The sequence below is a fragment of the Cervus canadensis genome, chromosome 8 (assembly GCF_019320065.1).
Source record: "Cervus canadensis isolate Bull #8, Minnesota chromosome 8, ASM1932006v1, whole genome shotgun sequence".
NCBI classification, from domain to species: domain Eukaryota; kingdom Metazoa; phylum Chordata; class Mammalia; order Artiodactyla; family Cervidae; genus Cervus; species Cervus canadensis.
Window position 1 is genome coordinate 9,823,398 of NC_057393.1, and position 22,923 is coordinate 9,846,320.

Here is a 22,923-nt window from a genome sequence, read left to right on the forward strand (position 1 = left end):
CTGGACTGTAGCCTGCCAGGCTCCCTTATCCATAGGTTGCCATTTCCTTCTCATACAGATCGTCCCGACCCAGAGATTTTCTATTTTCTATTAAAATAATGCACGTATTTATTTGATTCCTGGTAATACAACCACATACACATACCACAAAACACATACACCTTTTGATTCCTGTCTACAATGGCAAGCTCAGGTTGGCTTCTATACATTTCTATAACATTTAACAGATTAAACCTCAAGAGATGTGAACCAGTAGGAGCTATCAAAATGGCCAGGTCCCTGCTGGTCCTCACCTACCCCTGCTGCTTCTGGGATGCCCACACACTCCACCCATCTCCCTCACACAGGAGGTGAGTGATGCAAAAATCAGACTATGTGGACACGACACTGTATAGTGCCTAGCCTTCTATCTTCTTCCCACAAAGCTGTCTTCAGCTCCTACTGTGTTCATGGTGCTATGGGAAAAGCTGACTCAGATAAGGTTCTTGTTGTCAAGAAACACACAATCTAGTGGAGAAGTAAGGGATGCACTCGAATCATTGTGACCGCATCAAGCAACCTCAAAGTAGGTTCAGACCAGGCACTGAGGACAGGCAGCGAGGGGGCCACGTCCAGGGAAAGGCTGGGAGTGGGCAGGATAAGCCCGAGAGACAGGGAGGTGGGGGGCATCCTGCAGCAGCCACCGCAGAGTGGTGCCACCCATCCAGTGGGACCAGTGGGGTTCCCGGCCCAGGGGTCTGTGCGCAGAGGAAGAGGAGGGCTGAAGTAGAGCTGAGGCCAGATCCCAGGCCCCCAGGGTCACGGTGGAGTAAGATGGTCACTGTCAAGCCTCCCAAGCCCCCGGCCACAGGGCTAACCCGACAGCCAAACAAAGCCTCCATTGTTCAGAAAATATAATGCCCTGAAGTTCAAGTCTTTCAACATCAAAATACAAAAAGGCGTGTCATAAGATAAGCATCCACAGTCTCCCCCAGACTTGAAATGGCTCTCACTGTACCACTCAGAAACCTCAGGGCACAGAGCAGGCCACCCAGGCCCCGGGTCAAGAAGAGCCTCCAGAGGAAGCTTTCCAAGTTACAAGGGCAGCAGTGGAGACAAAAGCATGGAGCGCAGACTGTGGACACAGTGCGGGACGGAGAGGGTCGGATGAACTGAGAGAGCAGCATGGAAACGTGTAAATTACCAGATAAAACAGCCAGTAGGAATCTGCTGTATGATGCAGGGAGCTCAGATCAGACACTCTGTGAAAACCTAGAGGGGTGGCTCTGACGGTAAAGAATCTGCCTGCCATGTGGGAGACCTGGGTTCGATCCCTGGGTCGGGAAGATCCCCTGGAGGAAGGCATGGCAACCCACTCCAGTATTCCTGCCCGGAGAATCCCAGGGACAGAGAAGCCTGGCGGGCTACAGTCCATGGGGTTGAAAAGAGACAGACATGACTGAGTGACTACACTTTCACTTTTCACTTTCAGAGGGGAGGTGGGAGGGAGGATCAAGAGGGAGGGGACATACGTACACCAACGGCAGATTCATGCCGATGTATGGCAGACACCAACGCAATATTGTAAAGCGATTTTCCTCCAATTAAAAATCAATAAACTTTAAAAATCTCCTTGGTTACACCCCTGCTCCACCCAGGTGGGGGGCAGGAAGTGGCCTGATAGAGATCACGGTTCCTTATTAGCAGCAAAGAAGTGGAGATAGGGTTTCCTTGTATGATTGTCCTCATACTGAATGCTACTCAGTTTTTAAGACTTGCTAGAAATTAAGATCTCAGAAAGGGAAACTCAGATCCATCAACGACAGCCCGGAATACTGGAATGACGGCTCAAGACTAGGCTCACAAGCCCCACATGAGGTGGGTGGAGGACAGGCCCCGTGAGGACTAGGAATGCAGGGTACCATCATATCCCTCCCTGGAAGGTTCTAGTTGCCGACTTAAGATATATGGATTTTTCAAGCCAAAGAACCAGGCAGACAGCTGCAAGTCGATACATGTTAAGGGGGAAGAAGATATGAATGATGTAAGTGACACGCCTAGGGCCTGTGAGAAGGACCCAGGGTTCTCGTTGGCAAGTCGAGGGGGAGCCTCTGGTTTAGGGCTTGAGCAGAAGGTGCAGGTCACATGGTGGAAGGTCCCTAGGGGCCAATGAACTGTGGGGACCCCGAGAGGCCCCCGGGCCAGTTTACCCAGCTGAGCATTCGACACAAAATCCTCAAGGAACAGAAGCCAGACAGCTGAGAAGGTACAAAGCTCGGGGGAGCCCAGGGCCAGGTGTTAGAGGGCGCTCTGCTAGCTCTTAGCAGGTGCCTACAGCTCAAGGGAGAGCTGAGTTCAAGCCTCAGGCTGTGTTAACAGGCAGCCTAGCTCAGGGAGCCCCGGGAGGCAGCGATCCACAGAACAGGTACCTGGCTTAGCGGTTTCCTTCCTGGCCTTTTGCTCCCTAGGGGCAGTGGTCTCCAAGGCAGGGTGGGAGTCCAGCTGGCCACCAAGTTGCTTACCCTCCGTGGGTGAATTGAATTTGGTCTCGTTCACGAAGGTGGACAGGTCCGAGGGCTGGGGGTAGTCCTGTTTGTCAGCCTCCAGATCCACCGTCATGCACGTCCACTTCTGATTGGTGACCGCCAGCTTCTCCTCGTCGGTCGCGTGGACCACTGCCGAGATCACGGGCGGCGTTTCCGGCGTGGCCGCGGGGGTGGGGTCCTACCAGGAGAAGGGAAGCTGTCTCTTCTCTCGTCCCATCTCTGCGCCCACCCCCAGGGTTTGGGCCCCTCTACCCAGGACGGGACCCTGTCACATTCCTCTGCTCAAAACAGTTCCAAGGAAACAAATTCTTTCCTCTATGAATTTCCTTTTCTGATGGCTTGTTTCAGGGGGTGATGACCATGGGTTTAAAAAGGAATCAGGATTTTGTGTTTTGATTATTTGAGACATTCCTGCTCATTCACTTTGAGAAAAACAAAGAAAAATTTTACAACTGGCACTTTTATTAGGACAACTATAGTGTTATGCCCACAAAGGGCTGGACATCAATACCACTGACATCGCCCAACAATTGTCATGCCTGACACCAGAGGTAGAGAAAGTGAGTTTCAGCCCCATCTCCACAGAGGTGTGCAGCTAAGCAGGGCAGGGTGGGAGCCCAAAGATGTTACAGCAGACGTGGCACTGGACCCAAGACCCCTCTGGTGGGGCTGGGCGCCTCTCTGCAGCCCCGCCCTGGCCAGGGTTGGCCTGGCTGGGGTCTCACTGGCTTGGATGAGGGCAACAGAGGAGATCTGCTTGTTTTATGACCTTGAATGGCCTGACACACATTCCTGGTCTGTAAAGAAGGTGAGAGGAACTGGTAAGAGAGAGACAGGGAGCTGTATGAAGAAAGAGCCCAGCCCCCATTTCTTTAGGGGATGGAGTCCCTTTTGCGCCCCAGTCCGCTGCTGGTTACACAATCCAGTGCTCCTCACGCACGTTCGTTCTTTCTCACTGTACATGCTTTTATCTCCACAGACTTCCTCAACTTGATATTTAAGGATGTTCTCAGCAGATTAACTGGCCAGAACGGACCAGCACGATTCCCAGAGAACTAACATTTTTCCTGGGCATCTGCCAATTCTGCGGACATTCTCTGCCATTTCCCCAAGGGAAGTGATCAAAACCAAGTCTTGCAAACACTGAGGGACCCTCCATGAAGGAGACAAGGACAGGGTGTTGGAAACATGGCCGTGATGAGCAACTGACTAGTAGGGGATAAACACCCATCAGTCTTGACTCCCCCCCACCCCCGGGCGATGATAAAATGATAAATATCAAGGGATATTTATACCTGAGAAGGTGGATCAGAGAGAGGAGACCGTTTTGGCGACTTTTTCACCCTAAACGTGTCACTGGAAACAAAATGAGAAATGTAAACACAACGGACAGAGGCACGGAACATTCCAGAGCCGACCGAGGCCCACAGAGTGACTGCTGAGTATCTGGCCCAGACCACCCTCCCGTCCACACCACCCCCACACCGACTGAAAGACGTCCACAACTGACAATCCATTCTGATTTTTTAACAGATACTGTTGCCCTCGAGGGAAAGATTCATCAAGCCTGAAGTCTTTTGAAGACATGCCATTGTGGAGAGCTGACCCAGAAAGTGAAGCTAACTTTGCCCAGATGTTCTTACTTTAAAAAAGCAGAATCTAGTGAGCGGATTAACACATCTGCATTCATCCAGGAGGGTCTAAACCAACTCAGGTGGGGGAGGGGATGTGAGTTCATGACACCCATGAACAGGAGCCAACTCTGGAACAGGAGTTCCAGAACACCCAGCCGACACAGCACTCAAACAGCTGAAGGAGCCATGCGGAAATAGGAAGGGAAGGTCTGGGTCTTCGGCGGGAACTGGAAGATTCCCTCCTACATGCAGGAACTCTGAGCTTAATGGGTTCCCGCACCTCTGACCTTCTGGGTGGGATTCTGACTAAAGGCAGGGCCAGGGGTGACATCATTTTTTTTTTTTCCATTTATGGTAGAATACACATAAAATTTACCATCTCAAAGACTCTTAAGTGTACAGTTCAGTGAAGTACATACACACTGCTGTGCAACCAAACTCTAGAACTCTTTTTTCAGAGACGAGATCATAAGAAAAAAAAAAGCCTTTCCTAATCACCATTAACGACGCTGGTCGCTTTTTTCTCCTTCATATAAATAACTGGGGTTGAGGGTGAGGGAGAGGAGGACCTAAGCAAAAGAGACATCCGCTCAGATTCCTGAAAGAGTCAGAAGGAAGGGATTTTTTAGCATAGATGGTTCCATTATGTCTACTGGGTGATCAGGGGGGTCATTTCCACAATCAGAATGGAGACTTCTCCACCTGTAGACCGGCCTCTGCCCCCTGGTCTCGGGCCCCTCAGTGGTCTGGTCTGGCCCCCAGCAAGGCAAGGGCTTGGGGGGGGGGGTCCCCTCATCTTACACTCCCCCTCCCCCTCTCCTGCTCTAGACAGTAACTACATGGACAGAGCAATTGGACACCAAGTTCCTCCTTGTGTTTGCTCAGATAAAACCCTCCAACAATGGCATTCAGTTATGAAAGAAATACTATAAATGGTTATTTAGAGCATTTGTGGCATCTGTCATGCGAACAGTGCAATTACAGCTTGAAGCATATATTTATTCATGCATATAAATATGCAACTGTGTATTTTACAGTTGCTAAGTGGCTCTAAAATACTGGAGAAATCCCTGGGGCAGAAGAGACCCTGAGAGACTCCACTCTATCCCAAGGCTGCTGGGAGCCTGGGACCAGGCCAGCTTCTCTTGGAAAGATGTTGAGGCAAAGAAGATGCCTGTCCATGGGCCCTTGGGAGCGGCCTGCAAGATCTCCCACGGCCCGGAACGCACAGCGGTACAGGCACAGAGGTGGTCAGACCTGTTGCTCTGTTTCCCTCAACAAGGCAACCCCCAGATGGCATGGCCCGGCGATGGCCCTCACAGCCGTGTGCTCCACCCTGAGCTGACCCTGCATTTCAGGGGGCTCCCATCGGTCTCAATTTGAAACAGCCCAAATGTTTCTGCTTCACATGTAGCCAGAACAAGCAACAGCAGTTCCTGCCTGTGATGGGACTGGATGGTTATTTTAAGGTGAAGCCACAATACTTTGAAAGCAATCGCCTACTTGTCCCATTTAAAATGGAAGCATGGAATGAGAGTTTAAAAAAAAAAATGTATGGGTTTCAGATGAAGACATTCAATATGCAAGGGGGAAAAAAAAAAAGGTTCCATTCCTGACAAGCAGGCAGATGTTGGATAATCACGTTTTCACAGCCAAGCAGTTCCACTTATGCTAATCACTATGAAACAGACAAATAACCTCTGCTACTGGGAAGCCCCATGCCCCGTCATTCCCAGGCCCGCCACAGAAATATGTAAGCAGCAGCCACAGAAAGGAAATAAAAAAGAGCTTGGAAGCAAAAGCAAAGGCAGGAAAAAGCACATTTGGCATAAGAGGCAGATTCCGTTAAATTTACTTACAACAGAGAACATACAGACATCACATCTTCAACCATCCTAAGACAAGAAGACAAAGAAAAAGAGAGACAGACAGAAGGAACTGACAAAAAAGATAAATCTGCAGATGACTGGTTATTAAGGGGTTAGGATACAACAGCCATCCAGTGTGCGGCGTGGGCGTGGGGGCTACATCCCAGCTTTCTGGAGAGGAGCTGTCGGAGAACACCTTCCTCCCTTGGTTCCAATTATCCCCTAAAGTGTTGGTGGCTCCAAGAGCCTTGCCACCCCAGTGAAGGACTCCTAGCCATCTGCACCAGAGGTGAGACCTGGGGACAGGCAGGCTTCCCTGACTACAGTCAGCTCTGGTGACAGAACAGAACAGAACCAAGCTGTCTTGTGGGGAAGGAGAAGGTGGTGGCTTCAAGTTGACTCATCCCCCAAAATGAGGGAAATGGCTTTGTGGTGTGGGCATTTCCATTTTCTCCTGTTTGTGGCTTAAAATAAAGCTTCCAACACAGATTCTAGGGAATCTTTAAGAAAGGCCTGGTTTAGCCGCTGATCTGGAAAAAAAAACCAAGTCCACATTTTTGGCCAGGACTGTCTCCCATCCACCACCACCCAAAGTCAAAGCCTGCTTAGAGACCATCTTCTCAGAAAGCCTCAGGTTCTTCTCAAATGTCATATGCTTGGGGGCGGGGGCAGGGGGTGCAGAAGGAGAGGTAAACAGGTTACCCTATCTTGATCTGTACCAGGCAGACTCAGAGGGGCCGGCAGTCATGGTCTGTTCTGCTGAGATGCCACCAGAAGCTGGGTCTTCTGGTCAAATTATTGATGATACTTCAGTCGAGAGCAAGGAGAAAGGCTCCAAGCATCAAACCACACTACACTTGGACCAAAGCCCCGAGGATGGACCTGCAGGCATCTAGTTTGGAACCTGGGCTGAACTCCAGAGGCAAGGACACGTGTATCAAGAGCAATCCACTTGGCCAGGGTCTGGACAGCAGACCTGATCACTCACGGCCTCCTGGAGACTATGGGGACCGCTTATCCCTTTTAGGTTCCATTGATCTTTTTTGGATCCACAGGGCCTGTGGACTCTCATCTATGAAGATGACTAGATAAAGGGGCAGAAACAACATGGGTGCTTCCTACAGGGTAGATGGGGTACAGGAAGGGGTCCAGACCAGGCCTCTCACTCATGGGCTTCTTGAGTCTATCGCGTTTGCCTCTTGGGCTTGTTGCTGTTGTTCATTCACTAAGTCGTGTCCAGCTCTTTGAGACCCCATGAACTGCGGTACACCAGGCTTCCCCGTCCCTCACTATCTCCCTGAGTTTACTCAAACTTATGTCCATTGAGTCAGTGATGCCATCATCACTGACTGAGTCAACCATCTCATCCTCTGTCATCCCCTCTCCTCCTACCCGCAGTTTTCCCCAGCATCAGGGTCTTTCCAATGGGCCAATGTCTCATTAAAGGGCAGAAACAAATACAGAAACAAATTTTAACAATATTTTAAAGGGCGGATCCCTTAGTTTCCAGGCCACTCCAAAAAGCAATTCATGTGTTAAACAGAAAATGCTAAATCACCAACAGGGAGGCTGACCAGGCCACCACTGGGCTGCTCCCTTTCCATGGATTCCCCCACTCTCTCCTGAAGTTCAAGGTCAGGTCTTCAGCTACAAGTAAAGCTTCAGACCACTAACTGATTGAGGCACGAGGTCAAGGACTCTAGACCCAAAGGGATGTGAGGATGGGACACGCCACCACCATGGGTGGAGAGCGGAATGACAACAGGTACCCTGATGCAAACACGGTGGCACTGTGGCAAATGGGGGGTGCCAGGGCAGCCCAGGTTTCCAGCCGAGTGAGCAACAATCACAGCCAGTGCCCAGCCCTGCCTCTGCCCGTACCACCTGCACCCCTGAACTTACGTCTTGAGGGGCGTCTTCTTCTTCTTGGCGGGCTTGTTCAGCCCATCCCCGTCCACTCCATTGGCTTCGATGGCACTGGCTGGGATCTCAAAGGAGGCTGGGGATTTAGAAGGTGAGCTGGGGGCCTTAGAGCACGTCTTAAAGGGATCAGTGGACTCATCACAGGCGTCCGGGTCAAAGTTGTAGGATTGTTGGGGCAGTTTGGGAGACTCCTGCATTTTTGAGGTGGAAGAAAAAGGGTTAAAATTGGGGTCATCCCACTTGTCAATATCAAAGGTGTAGGTACCTTTCGCAATAGGGATGTCATTGGGTTCAGCGGGGGACCTGGTAGGCGAGGCAGGGGTGTTGTCGAGTTTTTCGGGTGTTTTTTTCATCTTTGGCCTCCTTAGGGGCATTTTGGCAACCGGCTTTTTGCCTATCTTTTTGGTGGGAGGCGGGGTTTCCTGCTGGGTGTCCCAACTACCCTTGTCCTCAGAATAGTCAAACTCCAGCCTCACTGAGAGGCCTTTGGCTGGGGAGTCCTCTTGCCCCCCACTATCTGATGGGGTCACCTCCACTGCCTCCGGGACCGTGGCCGGAGGCAGGGTTCTCCTTCCAATGGGAGGTGAGTTCTGCACTCTGCCACCCCCAGAAGTTGGGGGGACAGCCCCTTCTGCACCCTCGGAGTCCAGAGGGCAGGCCGCCTTGGGGGCAGCCGCAGGTTCTAGGGGTGCCTCCTCCGATAAGGCTGATCTAGAACCTTCCGCCCTGGCCGGTTCTGTTTTCGTGTCGCCTATTTGATTCTCTTCGCTGGGGTCGGGGCTCTCTCCGGTGGGCTCGTGTTGCGTCTCTTTCACTGGGGGGGTTTCGGGGGGTTTCTTAGTGGTCTGTTTCTTTTTTAAGGAAGGTGGTCTCGGTTTCTTAGTTCGCTTAAGGGTACTGGAAGCACTGCTCGAACCCGCGCTGTATGCATCCGCGGCCGGGGCCGTGGCCTCGGGGCTGCCCGAGCAGGAAGCACCATCAAAGTCACTGGCTTGCAGGCTGAGCGAGCGGGACAACGTCGACTTAGCGGTGGGGACGGAGTCCGTGGACTTCCTCCGTGAGTTCACCTTGCAGTCCTGATTCTTAGGGTCTGAGGGGCGAGGCTCCAAGGTCTGAAGGTTATCCACCAGCTCGATGTTGTCAAAGTCCAAGTTGTAAGTCCCGCTGCTGGCTATCGGCTTGTCTTCATCGAAGACGGCGGAGAAGGAGTGTGACGGGGGATGGAAAGGACTGCCTTCCAGGGAGCTGCCGCGGGGGCCATCGGGGACGGAGACGGGCTCAGAGCCGCATCCTGAGGGAGCGGAGACAAAGCCGTCAGTGAGGGATACGGGACACTCATCTCGTGCCAGACCACCACCCTCCAACAGCAGAGCCCCAGGCCAGCCCGCCCACCCCTCAAGGCGCACGCTGCTTGGGTACAGATCCTGCTCTCACCAGGCAGCTCCAGGCCCTGGACAAACAGACCCTCAGCTTTCTCATCTGTAAAATGGGGGCAATAAGAGCTGTTTAAAGGATACCTTTAAACACTGTCATCTGAAACACATTACCCGGACTTCCCCAGTGGTCCAGTGGCCAACACTCTGCACTCCCAGGGCAGGCAGCCCAGGGTTCCGAACCCTGGCTGGGGAACTAGATCCCACATGCTGCAACTAAGGAGCCCTCCTGCTGCAACTTTAAAAAAAGAAGAAGAAAAAAAAAAAACCTGTATGCCAAAACTAAAAATTCAATGAACATCGATGCTCCTGTGTGCCACAACTAAGGCCTGACACAGCCAGAAAATAAATATTAAAAAAATTTAAAACACATTTACCAAGTGCCAGATCAAAGCAAGGCAGCATTCTGGGCATTGGGGCCTCCATAATGAACAAAATCCTTGTCCTCCTGCAAGTTAGGTTCTTTAGCGAGAAGACAGTCAAGAAGCAATAAACAAGTAACATGTATGGGCTGTCAGATGGTGGTAAGTGCTAAGGAAAAAAAGAAAGTCAGGGTAGGAGTGTTGCAATTTAAAAATAAGGTAGTTGGGCAAAGCCCTTCAAGGAGAAAACATTTAATCCAAGATGAGAAACATGGTAAAGGTGTGACTGGTGGGCATATCTGGGGGTAAGCATCTAAGGCAAAGCAAACAGCAAGTGCAAATGCCCTGGGGTTGGTCCACACATGGGGTCTGCAGAAATACCACAGGCCAGTGCGGCTAACGTAAAGGAGAGGAGCAGGAAAGGAAGACAGAGAAATAATGCAGGTAAAACATAGTGAGCCTTCAGTAAATATTAGCTGCCATCATCATCCAGCCTGCTCTAGAGTATGCACCGCCTTTAAGGGCAGGCCCCAGGCAACTGCAGAAGAACTAAGCTTATGCATCTGCCACCTGTCCCGACTCTAGGCACCCCCTGAAATCTCTCCCTCCAACCCTACCTGCCACGCCTCTCTTCTCAACCTCCCTCTCATCCATTCTCTCTCCATTTTTTGCAGCTTCCTCCCAGCTTCTCGGCCCCCTCAGCCAATGCCAGCCAAGGATGCTGCTTCTTATTTTAAAACATGCTGTGGATGCTCTGGGCTTCCCAGGTGGTGCTAGGGGTAAAGAATCCACCTGCCAAGGCAGGAGACAGAAGAGATGCAGGTTCCATCCCTGGGTTGGGAACATCCCCTGGAGGAGGGCACAGCAACCCACTCCAGTATTCTTGCCTGGAGAATCCCAGGGACAAAGGTGCCTGGCGGGCTGCAGTCCATGGGGTCGCAAAGAACTGGACACGACTGAGCACACAGGCATGTGGATGCTCCAGATGCTGGTCAAGAGATAGTCCATCACCTCATGGCCCCGCTGCTCCACAGGGATGCAACCAGCCTGGCCTTGTCTCGGCTGCCCTGGGTTCTGCCTGCACCCTGTGATGCCCCACATGCACTTCTGGCTTCACAGAGACCCTGGGCAGTCTAGATGCCAGAAGACGATTGGCCAGAAAACTAAAGATGTGTAAATAGACAAAGGGGAGCAAACGTTGCAAAGTGGTCTACAGAAGAAGGAATTAAAGAGCTGGCACAGGGACTTCTCTGGTCCAGTGGTTTGGACGCCACACTTCCACTGCGAGGGGTGGGGCATGGGTTTGATCCCTGGTCAGGGAACTATTAATAAGATCCTGCATGCTGCACAGTGAAGCCAAAGAGGAAAAAAAGAGAGAGAGAGAGCTAGCGTATATATGCCTTGGGCCAGCATTCCCAAAGTGTGTTTCACTGACAACAGTTATATCCTGCAGTACCCAACCCATCCCCTGCTGGAACAGTTGCCAGATAAAACATAGGATGTTCAGTTAAATTTGGATTTTGGATAAACGAATATGTTTTTTACATACACATGTCACAATCACTCATTGTTTATCTAAGATTCTAAATCAACTGGATGCGCTGTACATTTGTTTGCTAAATCTGGCTGCCCTAACGCCTCATTCCAACAAATGAACAAGGTTTGGGAGATGCTTGCTTCCCTGAGAGCTCAGTTGGTAAAGAATCCGCCCGCAATGCAGGAGACCTGGGTTCAATCCCTGGGTTGGGAAGATCCTCTGGAGAAGGGAAAGGCTACCCCCTCTAGTATTCTGGCCTAGAGGGATCACAAAGAGTTGTACATGACTGAGCGACTTTCACTTTCTTTTTCTCTTAACACCCGAACTGGCTTCTTACTGTAGATTTTCTCAGGGCCGCTCACACTCATGGCTGCAACTCCGAGGCAGTGAGCACTTGGCAGAGAACCCCAGGAGATGAAGTGCTGCCTGGGAGATGACCTGAGACACAAGGAAATGTCTAGCCTCTTGAGTTCAGGAGCTGGTCTGATTTATCTTTTGTCTTCCCTGGACCTGTCACACTTTCTCTTGCCGGCTGAATAAATGCCTCTTGCATTGAGATGACCTTCTGGAAGCAGGTCTGTTCATCAATCATGGTTTCAAACCTTCCCTTCTTTTCGGCATCCAAAGCCACCCCAGGCCCTACTTGGAGCAGATGTCCTAGAAGATGGAACCTCTCAACCTTTTCCGCCAAAAGATTCGCCATGTCTCAAAAACACTCCTGATTCATGCTCATCTCAAAAGATGTCCCCTCCCTCCTCCTTTCTAAAATCAATTTCCTCCAGAGACTTGCACCCTCCTTCCATCAGCAGTTGTCTCCTCTTCCTGTCCTGGCCACACAGTACAGAGGGCACAGAAGAACCAGGGAACAAAGAGGACCTGCTGTTTCAAGTGGGCCTTGTGGGAGGGAGAAAGAACCTCAGTGCCTCCCATCATTTCCAAAGCAAAGGCCAAAACTGCCGGCCTGCTTTCTCTCAGGCTACTAGGCACACCCCAGCAGCCTTATGAGGCCCTTCAGATGTCAGGAGTTCTCCCCAAACCACGAAACATGCAGCAGATACTCAGCTTAACCATCTGCTCCCTCTTTTCCCCAGAAGAAAAGCTCTCTGACTGCCTAATGTGGCTTTCCTCTTTAGACGTGACATACCATAATTAAATCATCATGGGCCAGGAAATCGAATCTTGGTGCAGGGTTTCTAAGCCTCTGCCCTGTGCCCATGTCATGATGGTAAGTATTTTGTCTCAGTGTGTGTGTGGGGCGGGGGGAATATTGTTCATTGCAGGATATCTAGAAGAATCTTTGGCTTCTGCTACAAGATGCCTTTACCCTCCCCAACCCTGAACTGGGACAATGAAAAATGTCTGAAAGCCTTAGTTGATCAGTTGTGTCCGACTCTTTGCAACCCCACAGACTGTAGCCCACCAGGCTCCTCTGTCCATGGGGATCCTCCAGGCAAGAATACTGGACTGAGTAACCTGTCCCTTCTCTAGGGGATCTTTCCGACCCACGGATCGAATCCGGGTCTCCTGCATTGCAGGTGGATTCTTTTTACTGTCTGAACCACCAGGGAAGCCCAAAAATGTGTCTCAGTTCAGTCGCTCAGTCGTGTCCGACTCTGCAACCCCATGGACTGCAGCACGCCAGGCCTCCCTGTCCATCACCAACTCCTGGAGCTTACTCGAACTCATGTCCATCTAGTTGGTGATGCCATCCAACCATCTCATCCTCTGTCGTCCTTGTCTAGAAATTGCCAAATGTCCCCTGGGGTGGGGCACAATAACCCCTGGTTGAGAAGGCCCTTCGGCTCTCTTCAGAAGAAGCCCCAGACCAAAGCAATGGGCCACTGCCACATTCAGGCCTTGATTTCCCACAGCAAGTGTGGGCCAGCTGGATTCCCAGTCGCCCTCACTGGACTTCTAAATGCTCACACACCATATCAGCACGAAGACAATGTATTCCTTCATTCCTATATATTGGGGCTTCCCTAGCGGCTCAGCGGTAAAAAATCCTCCTGCCAACTCAGGAGATGCAGGTTTGATCCCTGGGTTGGGAAGGTCCCCTGGAGAAGAAAATGGCAACTCACTCCAGTATTCTTGCCTGGGAAATCCTATGGACAGAGGAGTCTGGCAGGCTATAGTCTACGGGGTTGGACTGAGCACACACACACACGCATTCCTATACATCAAATAACCTGGGTGCCTACTATATGTCAGCCACTGGGAGGCATGCTGTGGACACAGAGGTAAGGAAGGTCAGGACCCCAGAGGGATCCACCCCACCAGGGCAGACCTGGACAACGCTTGCCCTGGCTCCAGATTCTGGCTCAGTCTGAGGACAAAGTCAGCATCCTTGTTTCACGACGTTCAAAGGCTCGCTAGGTGGCTCCCAGCTGCAGCTGTCCAGCTCAGGCCACCAAAACAAATCCACAGGCTGAATGAAGAGCTCTGGAGGCCGGAAGCCCAAGGTCAGGATGTCCCCAGTCCTCCTTGACTTGCCAACGGGCATCTTCTGTCTGTATCGCACATGACTTTTGCTCAATATGAACTCACCCCCAACGTCTCCTTCTCTCCCCCAACTGTCTTCAAAGGTCACATCACTTAGCCTCACTGACCGCTTCTAACTGGAGCACTTCCGCCAGCTGCTCTGCATTTCTCTCCCCTCCCCCCATCCCGTGAGCTCACCCTGGGCAGGAATCCACGGGCCCAGAGGCACAAAGGTGCTAACACAAGGCACCCTTGCCCTCAGACGCTTAGCTTCATCCAATAGTTCGAAAGGGAAATGGTCCCGTAAAGAGGGAGCACAGCTCTACATCTTCCAAGCATACGAATAATGGGGCTTCCCTGGTGGCTCTGATGGTAAAGCGTCTGCCTGCAATGCGGGAGACCCAGGTTCGCTCCCTGGGTCAGGAAGATCCCCTGGAGAAGGAAATGGCAACCCACTCCAGTACTCTTGCCTGGAAAATTCCATGGACAGAGGAGCCTGGTAGGCTACAGTCCATGGGGTTGCAAAGAGTCGGACACAACTGAGTGACTTAACTTACACATATGAATAATAATAAATTGTAGTTAATAAGGGCTTCCCTGGTGGCTCAGTGGTAAAGATCTGCCTGCAACACAGGAGCCCCGAAACATGTGGGTTCAATCCCTGGGTTGGAAAGATCCCCAGGAGGAGGAAATGGCAACCCACTCCAGTATTCTTGCCTGGAGAATCCCATGGACAGAGGAACCAGTGGGCTACGGTTTATAGGGTTTATTCCCACATCTCACTGGGAAGCAGGTGGTGAGATGCCCCACACATAGATGCTTGGAGCCCTGGGGAATCCTTCCCTAATCCGAGCTGGGATGAAACATGCAAATGACTTAGCACAGGTCTGGTACATGGCGGACGCTAAATGGAGCTATTGTTTAATTATGGGACATATCATTATGTCCTTCCATGGCCAGTCCTGAGTTCTAATAATGCAGCCACCCTACAGCAACCAAGTGTCCTGATCGCCGAAGCATGAGAAGTCGGAGTGGAAAGGATCTTAGAGGACTCATGGGTCACTCTTTTCATTTTACAGATGAGAAAACTGGACTCAGGTAAGCCACATCCCGGCACAGCCCAGCAGAGCCGCAGAGGCAAGGTGGCCACCAGGGTCTCAGCCATCCTCCTGTCCCATGGCGCACAATCATGCAAAGCCCAAAATAAAGTGATGAATTACTTTGCAAAATGTAAGTTTCCAGGAGGAAAAATCATGTCCTTGTTCACAGCCAAAGGTCTCATCTATTATTTCCTGAGGTTCTCTTGGTACCTTTAGCAACACCCCAGGCACTTCGCAGAGGCAAACCAAACAACAGATGTTCCCCTCTTGCCCTTTCTCTCCTGTGGTTCCCAGAAGGATGCTTTCTTCTCCTCCACAGGCATGCACGGCCACCTCCCCACTCTGGATAATGTCCCATGATGTCCACAGAAGGGACAAGCAGATCTTTCAAATGAATGCGGCAAATCAAACAGACTTCTGTGCAGCTCAAGCCAGGGGACTTTAGGCAGACACAATCCTGACCTTCAGCGTCCTCACTGTATAATCCACATTTAGCCTCACTGTAGTTTTCCAAGGAGGAGAAGCATAAAGTCAGACTCCAACCGGTGCAATCAAAAGTTCTGTGAGGCTGTGACTCATGGCCATGCATGGCTCCAACCCCTTCTGGCGGGGGGTCTCTCTTAATCCTCCATAATATTCAATCTCTCAGAAACTGCCATCTAAGCCAGGGGCGGGTATTGTGCTTGAGTGTGTGTGTGTATGTTAGAATGGAGATTGTTCATCGCTTTATTGAAAACGAAGTAGGCAGGAGGAACAAAGACAGGCTGAAGAAAAGAATGGGGGTGGCAAACCATCCCCAGAAGCGATCGGGACATGAAAAGCTGGAAATCCCAGAGGACACATGCATGCTGGCAGCAGTGACCACCCTTGGGACGCCGTGTGATGCTCAAGGATGGACCACACTTTGTCTTAGGCCTTCGTTCTCCTTCTAACAACCTTTCTAAGGTATCCCACACATGCAGAATATGAACTTATTACACCCATAAAAAAGGATCACTTGTTCTTAATTGGATGTTTGATGTAAGGATTAAAATGTATTTGTCATTCAGCCACTTTCCACTAAAACCTCAGGGTGAAATTTCTACGATATTGTAGGAAATGGAATTTTTACATACTTTACTATATGCAAGAGAGAACCCAGGGGTGCAAAAGACTCTCTGAGAACTATAAGCAGCCCCTCCTGCTCCTTCCCCACCTTTTTTTTTTTCATTTATTTTTATTAGTTGGAGGCTAATTACTTTACAGTATTGTAGTGGTTTTTGCCATACATTGACATGAATCAGCAATGGATTTACATGTGTCCTCCCCACCTTAAAAATCAAATAAATTTCCATCATCACCCTCTTAGAGCTTAGCACCTAGACTAACGGCGCCGAATCCGGTACTACTGATAGCTGTCAGAAAAGGGAGACTATGAAAACTGTATTCATAGGATCCCAGCAAAGGAGTCTCCTCCTCTCCCCCAGCACCAGGGAGCACATGTGCTTAGGAACAAAGTCTCAGGAGTGTCTGCCTTTAGTCAACGGCCAGGCTGAAGCCAGAGCGGGTGGAATGGATCCCACCCATTTCTTTCTAAGACCAACATCAAGGTCAAAATGGCCTTTTATTTTGCCATTCACCTGGCTCCTGGTTAGGGCAGGAGTCTGAACGGACACTGGCCCCCTCCTCCATTCCCCAGCCTCCATCCCTCACCTGGGGCAGCCTCCAAACACAGGTGTGTGGACATCCACTCTTATGTCCCAGCCCCAGACTTGGTTCCTTCTCAGTTAAAGGGTTCAAACATGGGCACAGTCAGCTTCGGGAAGATGAGACAGAAGAAGGGGACTGGGTGGGCCCAGGAAGCGGCTGCTCCCAGGTATCCAGGACATGGTTTGGGGAATCTCAGCTCTACAGACTTATTACTGTCAGGGCTGTGGCCAAGGAAGGCCAGAGTGGGGCTGTCTGAAGTTCAGGGTCCAGAGGAGGCAGTCCAGCTCTAGAGACGGCACCACCTGGCCCCCCAACTGGCATGGGGGGGCCATTTCTGAGACCACGTGGTCCCTTGGCCAGCCTGCGTGGACATTTCTGGGACCACCTGGCCCCAGACCAGCTCATGGGGTTCTTTCTGGCAATCTCCATCTCTCTCCAGGCCTCATGTTAAATTCTGATGCCCAAGGTGGTCCCACTCCTGCTGGTGTCACTGGAGGCTGCCCACAGATGACACCAGTCAGGTGGGGCCCGAGATCTGTCCTGTCATCCCCCATCCCCCACCCCCAGTAATCACTGCATCTGAAAGGTACATAAAATTCTTTAAGTCACACCAGGGAAGAAAGGATGTGCGGAAGTGATAGGAAATTTGGATAGTTTGAAGTTAATGAGGAATAAAGGAGTCACCCCTGTATAGATTCAACCACCCGTCACTTTCTCTTCTTGCCCATTTACTAATTATCATCCCCAAGCCAATGTGGGCTTTTGTTGTTCACTCAGTCGTGTCCAACTCTTTGTGATCCCGTGGACTGCAGCAGGCCAGGCTTCCCTGTCCATCACCATCTCCCAGAGTTTGCTCTAACTCATGTCCACTGAGTCAGATGTCATCCAACCATCTTATCCTCTGTCGTCCCCTTCTCCTCTCGCCTGTGTCCTTCAATAAAAAGGCAGGCCAGATGGGTGACCAGAACCAGTGCTCTTAAGGAGCCAGATATTAGAATCCAAGATTGCACCAGAAAATTCCAAGACCCCACTGTCCCATACAAACCCAGCTCTGGGGGTTGGTTGAAAGGCACCCAGAGTTAAATGCACTATTTCTTCAGAGGCCACCCCTAAACTTCTGCAAAGCAAACACAAAATAAGCCACAGTATTCCTGCATCCTCTGTTTTCACCTCATAAGACAAAGCCCAGCGCTGAGAGGCCCAGAGGCTGGGGATGACCTAAAGAGCTCCAGCGACAGCCCCTGGGGGTGGGTGCCCCGCCTCCAGCCGGGTCCCCAGAGGAGCTGCTGTGAGTGTCCCCCAGGGCTCAGCGGTAGGGCTGCTCCCACACCGCCCCAGGGGTGCCGGGCCCTTGGTTACCTGGTTCTTCCGGGGGAGGCTGCACGCTGACCTCAGGTTCTGCAATGACTTCGGGGGGTGGCGGGGGTGGGGCTGGTGGAGCTTTGACGGGGGTCGTGGACTCCGGAGTCTCAAATGCTTCTTCAGAGTCAGAACTCCTGATGGAGAGAGACGGGGAGAAGCACAGGTTAGACAGGGGCCGGGGCTGAGGAGCAGTGCACGGCCTAATGACCCCTCCCGGGACCACCGTAACCAGGCCCGCGGCCCAATTAAATGGTCTGGGGCCAGCCTCGAAGCAGCAGGCTTCCCAGGACTGAATCTCATTATCACCAGCTTTGGGCCCAAATGACAGAGTCTCTGAACTCAGCTCTACTCGAAATACACATTTCTGACCTCAGTGGCAAATACAACAGTAGAATCCTTTGATCAACTTTGGCACGTGTTACTTGGCATCAATTCAGTCAAACTGATAGGGAAGCATTCCCAGGGACACTTGGCGAAACTGTGGTTCCAACACATTCAAAGGACCCTCACTCCATGAAGCGGAATCTCATTCGGCCTCTTCCCCTCACCCCACCACTCTCTCCCACTGCTGTTCCTTCCCCAGCGCATCACATAACTTGTTATTATAGATGTATTCACTTTCTAATCATGTTAATTATATTTCTCCTCTACTGAGCTGAAAAGGCCAAGAGGGCAGCCTTTTTTGTCTTGTGTTTCTTCATCACTGCATGCCCAAGTCCAAACCAGGAGGCAGTGAATAAACATCTGTTAAGTCAGTGAAGGAAGGCATGAAAGCTGGCAAGTCAGTGGAGGATGTGTCAGAATAAAGCTCAAAGCACAGCCTGCTGATCCTAGCAGTATGAAAATCGCCCTTGCTGGTCTGCAGAGATAACTGTTCTCAAGGATTCTTCACCCAGAGAGGAACCAAAACCCCACCCAGAGGAATGCCCGCCACGCCACCCTGTAACAGGGGGAAGGTGCTCACACAGCTAAAAAAGCCTTATCCTGGCTCGAGAAAATCAAGGGCAGCCAGCCCTTCTCATCACCCTGCATCCACTAGGGACTCAATTTCGAGCCAGAAAGGATGAGGCGTCCCCAAATCATTGAGCCAGGCATGTGTCCTCAGGCTGGAGGGCAGCTTCTTACGGGCTCAGGAGGCGGAGGGGAGCGGTCCGTGGGCCTGGCTTCACCTCACTTTGAGGATCAGCAGCATCACCTGAGCTCACTCCCATCTCAGGATATTTTAAGTTGACCAAAATGCCATTTATTTATTTGCAACAAGGAAGGTAATTAACCAGACGGTGGATACTTAGGATTGCTGCTGGCACAAGCGACCCAGCAGGCAATTTGGCAGAAGATATATAATCAGAGAGCGATGCATCAGCTACGTGTGAAAGCTGAAACGCTCATAGAGCTGAACATCCACAAGGATCAAAGGACCAGTGTCCTCCGCAGAAGTCAGCATCTTCTAAAGACCGTCTGCCAGCCAGCAGAGAGCACCACGACCAACCAATCCCTCTGCAGTCAGCCAGGACAGGAGAAAAAGAGCCATTTGGTGAGTCTCCTTCAGAAAATCTCCACTGATGTTTTTACAACTTCTTTGTCAGAGACTCACTTTATCGGAGCCAAAGATCCCCCACTCCCATCCTTCCAAGGACCCTGACTCCTGCAACCAGCCACAGAGCTCTCCAGGGACACAAAGAGGTGAACAGAAACATCAGAGCTGCATTCGAGGGAATCCAATGAACTGAAGCCTGTTTACTATCAAACTTCACAAGACTTAATTTATACAAATGCAACAGGGGCCATACCAACTTTTACAAACACACATTAATATTAAAAGACTTAGCTTTCATTGGGGGCGGGGGTGGGGGCGGCACGGGAATTTAAGATCCATGTCTGGACAAATACAGATCTAGGTAGCTGAACTTTTGCAGAATCTTTACACTGGCGTGAAAAACACAAAGAAGTCATGCAACCAAACATCAAAGAGGAACAGTAGTTTAGATCTGCCTGGTGGGCTCTGGGTATAGACCTGGCCCCCGGTTTTGCATGCATCGGGGGCAATGTTGAAGATATGCACGCAGACAACTTGCCTCTTTCCTGGGTTTCCGTGAAGGACCCGCAGACTGGAATCCCCACTGCCGGTTACCGTCGTCCACATCCACCGGGCCCATTCCACCGGGGGCCATGTCCACCAGGAGGCAAAAGCCATTTCCGCTGAAGAACAGCTTCTGTCCCCAAACTTCCACCCCTAATTCCTTTGCCGATACGTCTGGGTTCTGAATCTCTTTACAATCTCACGAGAAACTTAGCCGCACCACCAGCCAGGGATAGGGATGCTCTGAGCTTCCCCAGCGCCCAGCAGAGATGCAGAGGGAGCTCTTCCCACGGCTTCTGCATCCCCGGGCTCTGGCGACGTGTGGCTTGAGAGCACAAAGGGCCCCTGATCTTTCCCAGCAGCATAAGCAAGCGACAGGGAGGGCCGAACGCTTGTGCATTCAAGCTGCTGAATTCCAATGAGGTCTCCCCAGCTCGCAGCTGCCCAGCGTGCACACCTGCTCAGAGGGGACCACTATTCACCAGGGCCCCGTGTGGGAGGCAGTGTCAGGGGAGGGCAAGGGTACACCAGGCTCCTTGTGAGGCTCCTCACCTGTTTACTACAAACCTTTTCTGCATCAAAACACCAGAGGCTACCAGGGACCCCTAGAATGGCATTCACTTCCAGCACCGCCTGTGCGCTCTTTTCATATTTTCACACCCTCCCCCAGGAGTGGAGAGCAAGTTAATTAGAGGAGGCGGACGGCGGCTTTTTTAATTAGCTCTTTTCTCCCTATTCGGTTTCTCAGGGAGGGCTCAGAAACATTCCCAAGAGCAGGGATTTCTGCAGTCCACCCACAAAGAGCCTGGACATAAACATAAAGCAGAATTCCAGAGTCCCAGTGCATGAAAGCAGCGCTCCTTGGCTGCACAATTATTTTTTCCTACAAGAAGAACTGAAAGTATGGGAAATTATTCTGCAAAGGCACCACACGTTTTTAAAATGAAAAAGCAAGTAATTTAATTTGCCAAGAAGCTGTGTCAGAAAGAAATGTGCCATTACAGTCTGCTAAAATGACTCTAAATTACAGGAAAATGTATTTACCAGGATATGCAAATACTAGGTTCTCCATAAGTAAATATGTAAATGAATGCAAATATAATAAGGTATATGCACTTCCATAGTGTAAAGGTGTACCTCTTAATGGCCGGGCATGAAATATAATGACTTTAATTCCCAGCATAAAGAGCATTCTAATAGCTATCATATGTTGAACTTTTTTGTTACATATCAAGCACCGAACTAGGCCATTTGCACATTTCTCTATAATCTACAAAAATATCCCGCTACTGGAGAGCAGGCCCGTTTTGCAGATGACACAGCTATGGCTTAGAGAGGCACACTCCTTAGCCCAAGGCCACCCAGTTAGTAAACTAGGGAAGTGCAGGACTCAAATCTAGAACTATCTGCCTCTACAATCTGTGCTGTCTTACTATCATCAGTGGCTTCTAAAGCTTTCCAGCAACAAAACTATTTTTCTAAATGCATCTTATGTGAATTTCCTATGCACAGAGAAAAGTAGTATTTCACTCACTTTATAAGGTCACTGTGTGATATAGTCTTATAAAGTCTATAGCCTTTCCTTTCCCTTCTCCAGGGGATCTTTCCAACACAGGGATCAAACCTAGGTCCCCCCGACTGCAGGCAGATTCTTTACCAGTTGAGCCACCGGGGAAGCCCAAGAACACTGGAGTGGGTATCCAATCCCTTCTCCAGCAGATCTTCCCAACCCAGGAATCAAACCAGGGTCTCCTATGCAGGAGTGCATAGCAGGCGGATTCTTTACCAGCTGAGCTACCAGGGAAGCTCAACATTGAGAACAATTATGCTATTTTTATGAACTTAAAAAATATGACCCTGAGGGTTGAGGATACCAGCTGCAACCCTGGGTCTATTGATTTCTCTCCTGGTTGCACGTTATTAAGAGAAGTCCTGATGAGTAACCACGAACAGCACCTGTTTTGAACAGCCTGTACTGTGATCATGGGAGATTCTTTAATAAGGCAGTCAGGGCAGGAGAGCTACCTAACCAGGCAAGATCAAATTAATCTATCAGCACAAAAGGCCATGTGCTGGTGGCAGGCGATACACACAGCGTGTGTGCACAGAGAAGGGAAGATGGAAATGCCTAACTACGGGCGTATAGACTGCTGCCTGCTGAAATCCGAGTCTGCCAGGCTCCCTGAGGTGCTTGTAAAGTTTAAAAATATTTTCTCAAATATTTTTCTCAGCTTTTGGAAAGTCTCTATAGGACCTAAAGTCTCACCGAGCACGCTTTGAAAACCTCCTCCACACAACGAGGAACCCAGACCCTTCATAGCTGGCACCGTGCATCGAAACAGAGTATTTTATCTTTGTTTCGTTTTTTTTTTTTGGGGGGGGGGAGTTGCCTTTATTAACTTTCACTTTGTATTGGGGTATAGCTGGTTAACAATGTAGTGATAGTTTCAGGTGAGCAGTGAAGGGACTCAGCCATACATCCACATGTATCCACTCTCCCCCAAACTTCCCTTTCATCCAGGCAAAAGAGAGTATTTTATGGCAGCTGTCCCCAAACCCTGAGGCCTATTAACCCATAGTTTTGCTTTGGTTTAAACATACTACGTTTTATTTCTGTAAACAACAAGAGTGAAGGAGCATAAGATCAACATCCACATAATAATAACATAATATAATAAAGTTATATAATATAGACATAGTTAGTATAATACAATACTGGGCTTCCCTGGTGGCTCAGATGGTAAAGAATCTGCCTGCAATGTAGGAGACCCAGGTTCGATCCCTGGGTTGGGAAAACCCCTGGAGAAGGGAATGGCATACACATGCATACAATATACACAAATATATGTGTGAATGTGTGTATCTACAAATAAAATATTGGAACCTTTTAATAAAGAACTATAAATGCCATCTTCCAGCAAATCATTAG

At 50.3% G+C, this 22,923-nt stretch overlaps 1 protein-coding gene across 17 annotated transcripts in view; it reads right to left on the bottom strand.

The window, feature by feature from the left end:
- The window catches only part of TACC2 (transforming acidic coiled-coil containing protein 2), a 228,576-nt gene that overhangs the window by 29,416 nt on the left and 176,237 nt on the right, over positions 1-22,923 (bottom strand). For 6 of the 17 annotated variants that reach the window (XM_043475242.1, XM_043475240.1, XM_043475249.1 and 3 more), the window contains 5 exons: positions 17,912-18,048; positions 7,930-9,241; positions 6,019-6,054; positions 3,821-3,881; positions 2,409-2,703 (listed from right to left, as the gene is read on the bottom strand). In XM_043475242.1, coding sequence (XP_043331177.1) covers positions 2,409-2,703; positions 3,821-3,881; positions 6,019-6,054; positions 7,930-9,241; positions 17,912-18,048 — 1,841 coding nt within the window. The remainder of the gene's footprint in view (positions 1-2,408; positions 2,704-3,820; positions 3,882-6,018; positions 6,055-7,929; positions 9,242-17,911; positions 18,049-22,923) is intronic. The other 11 variants (XM_043475251.1, XM_043475247.1, XM_043475250.1 and 8 more) reach the window with 4 other exon arrangements.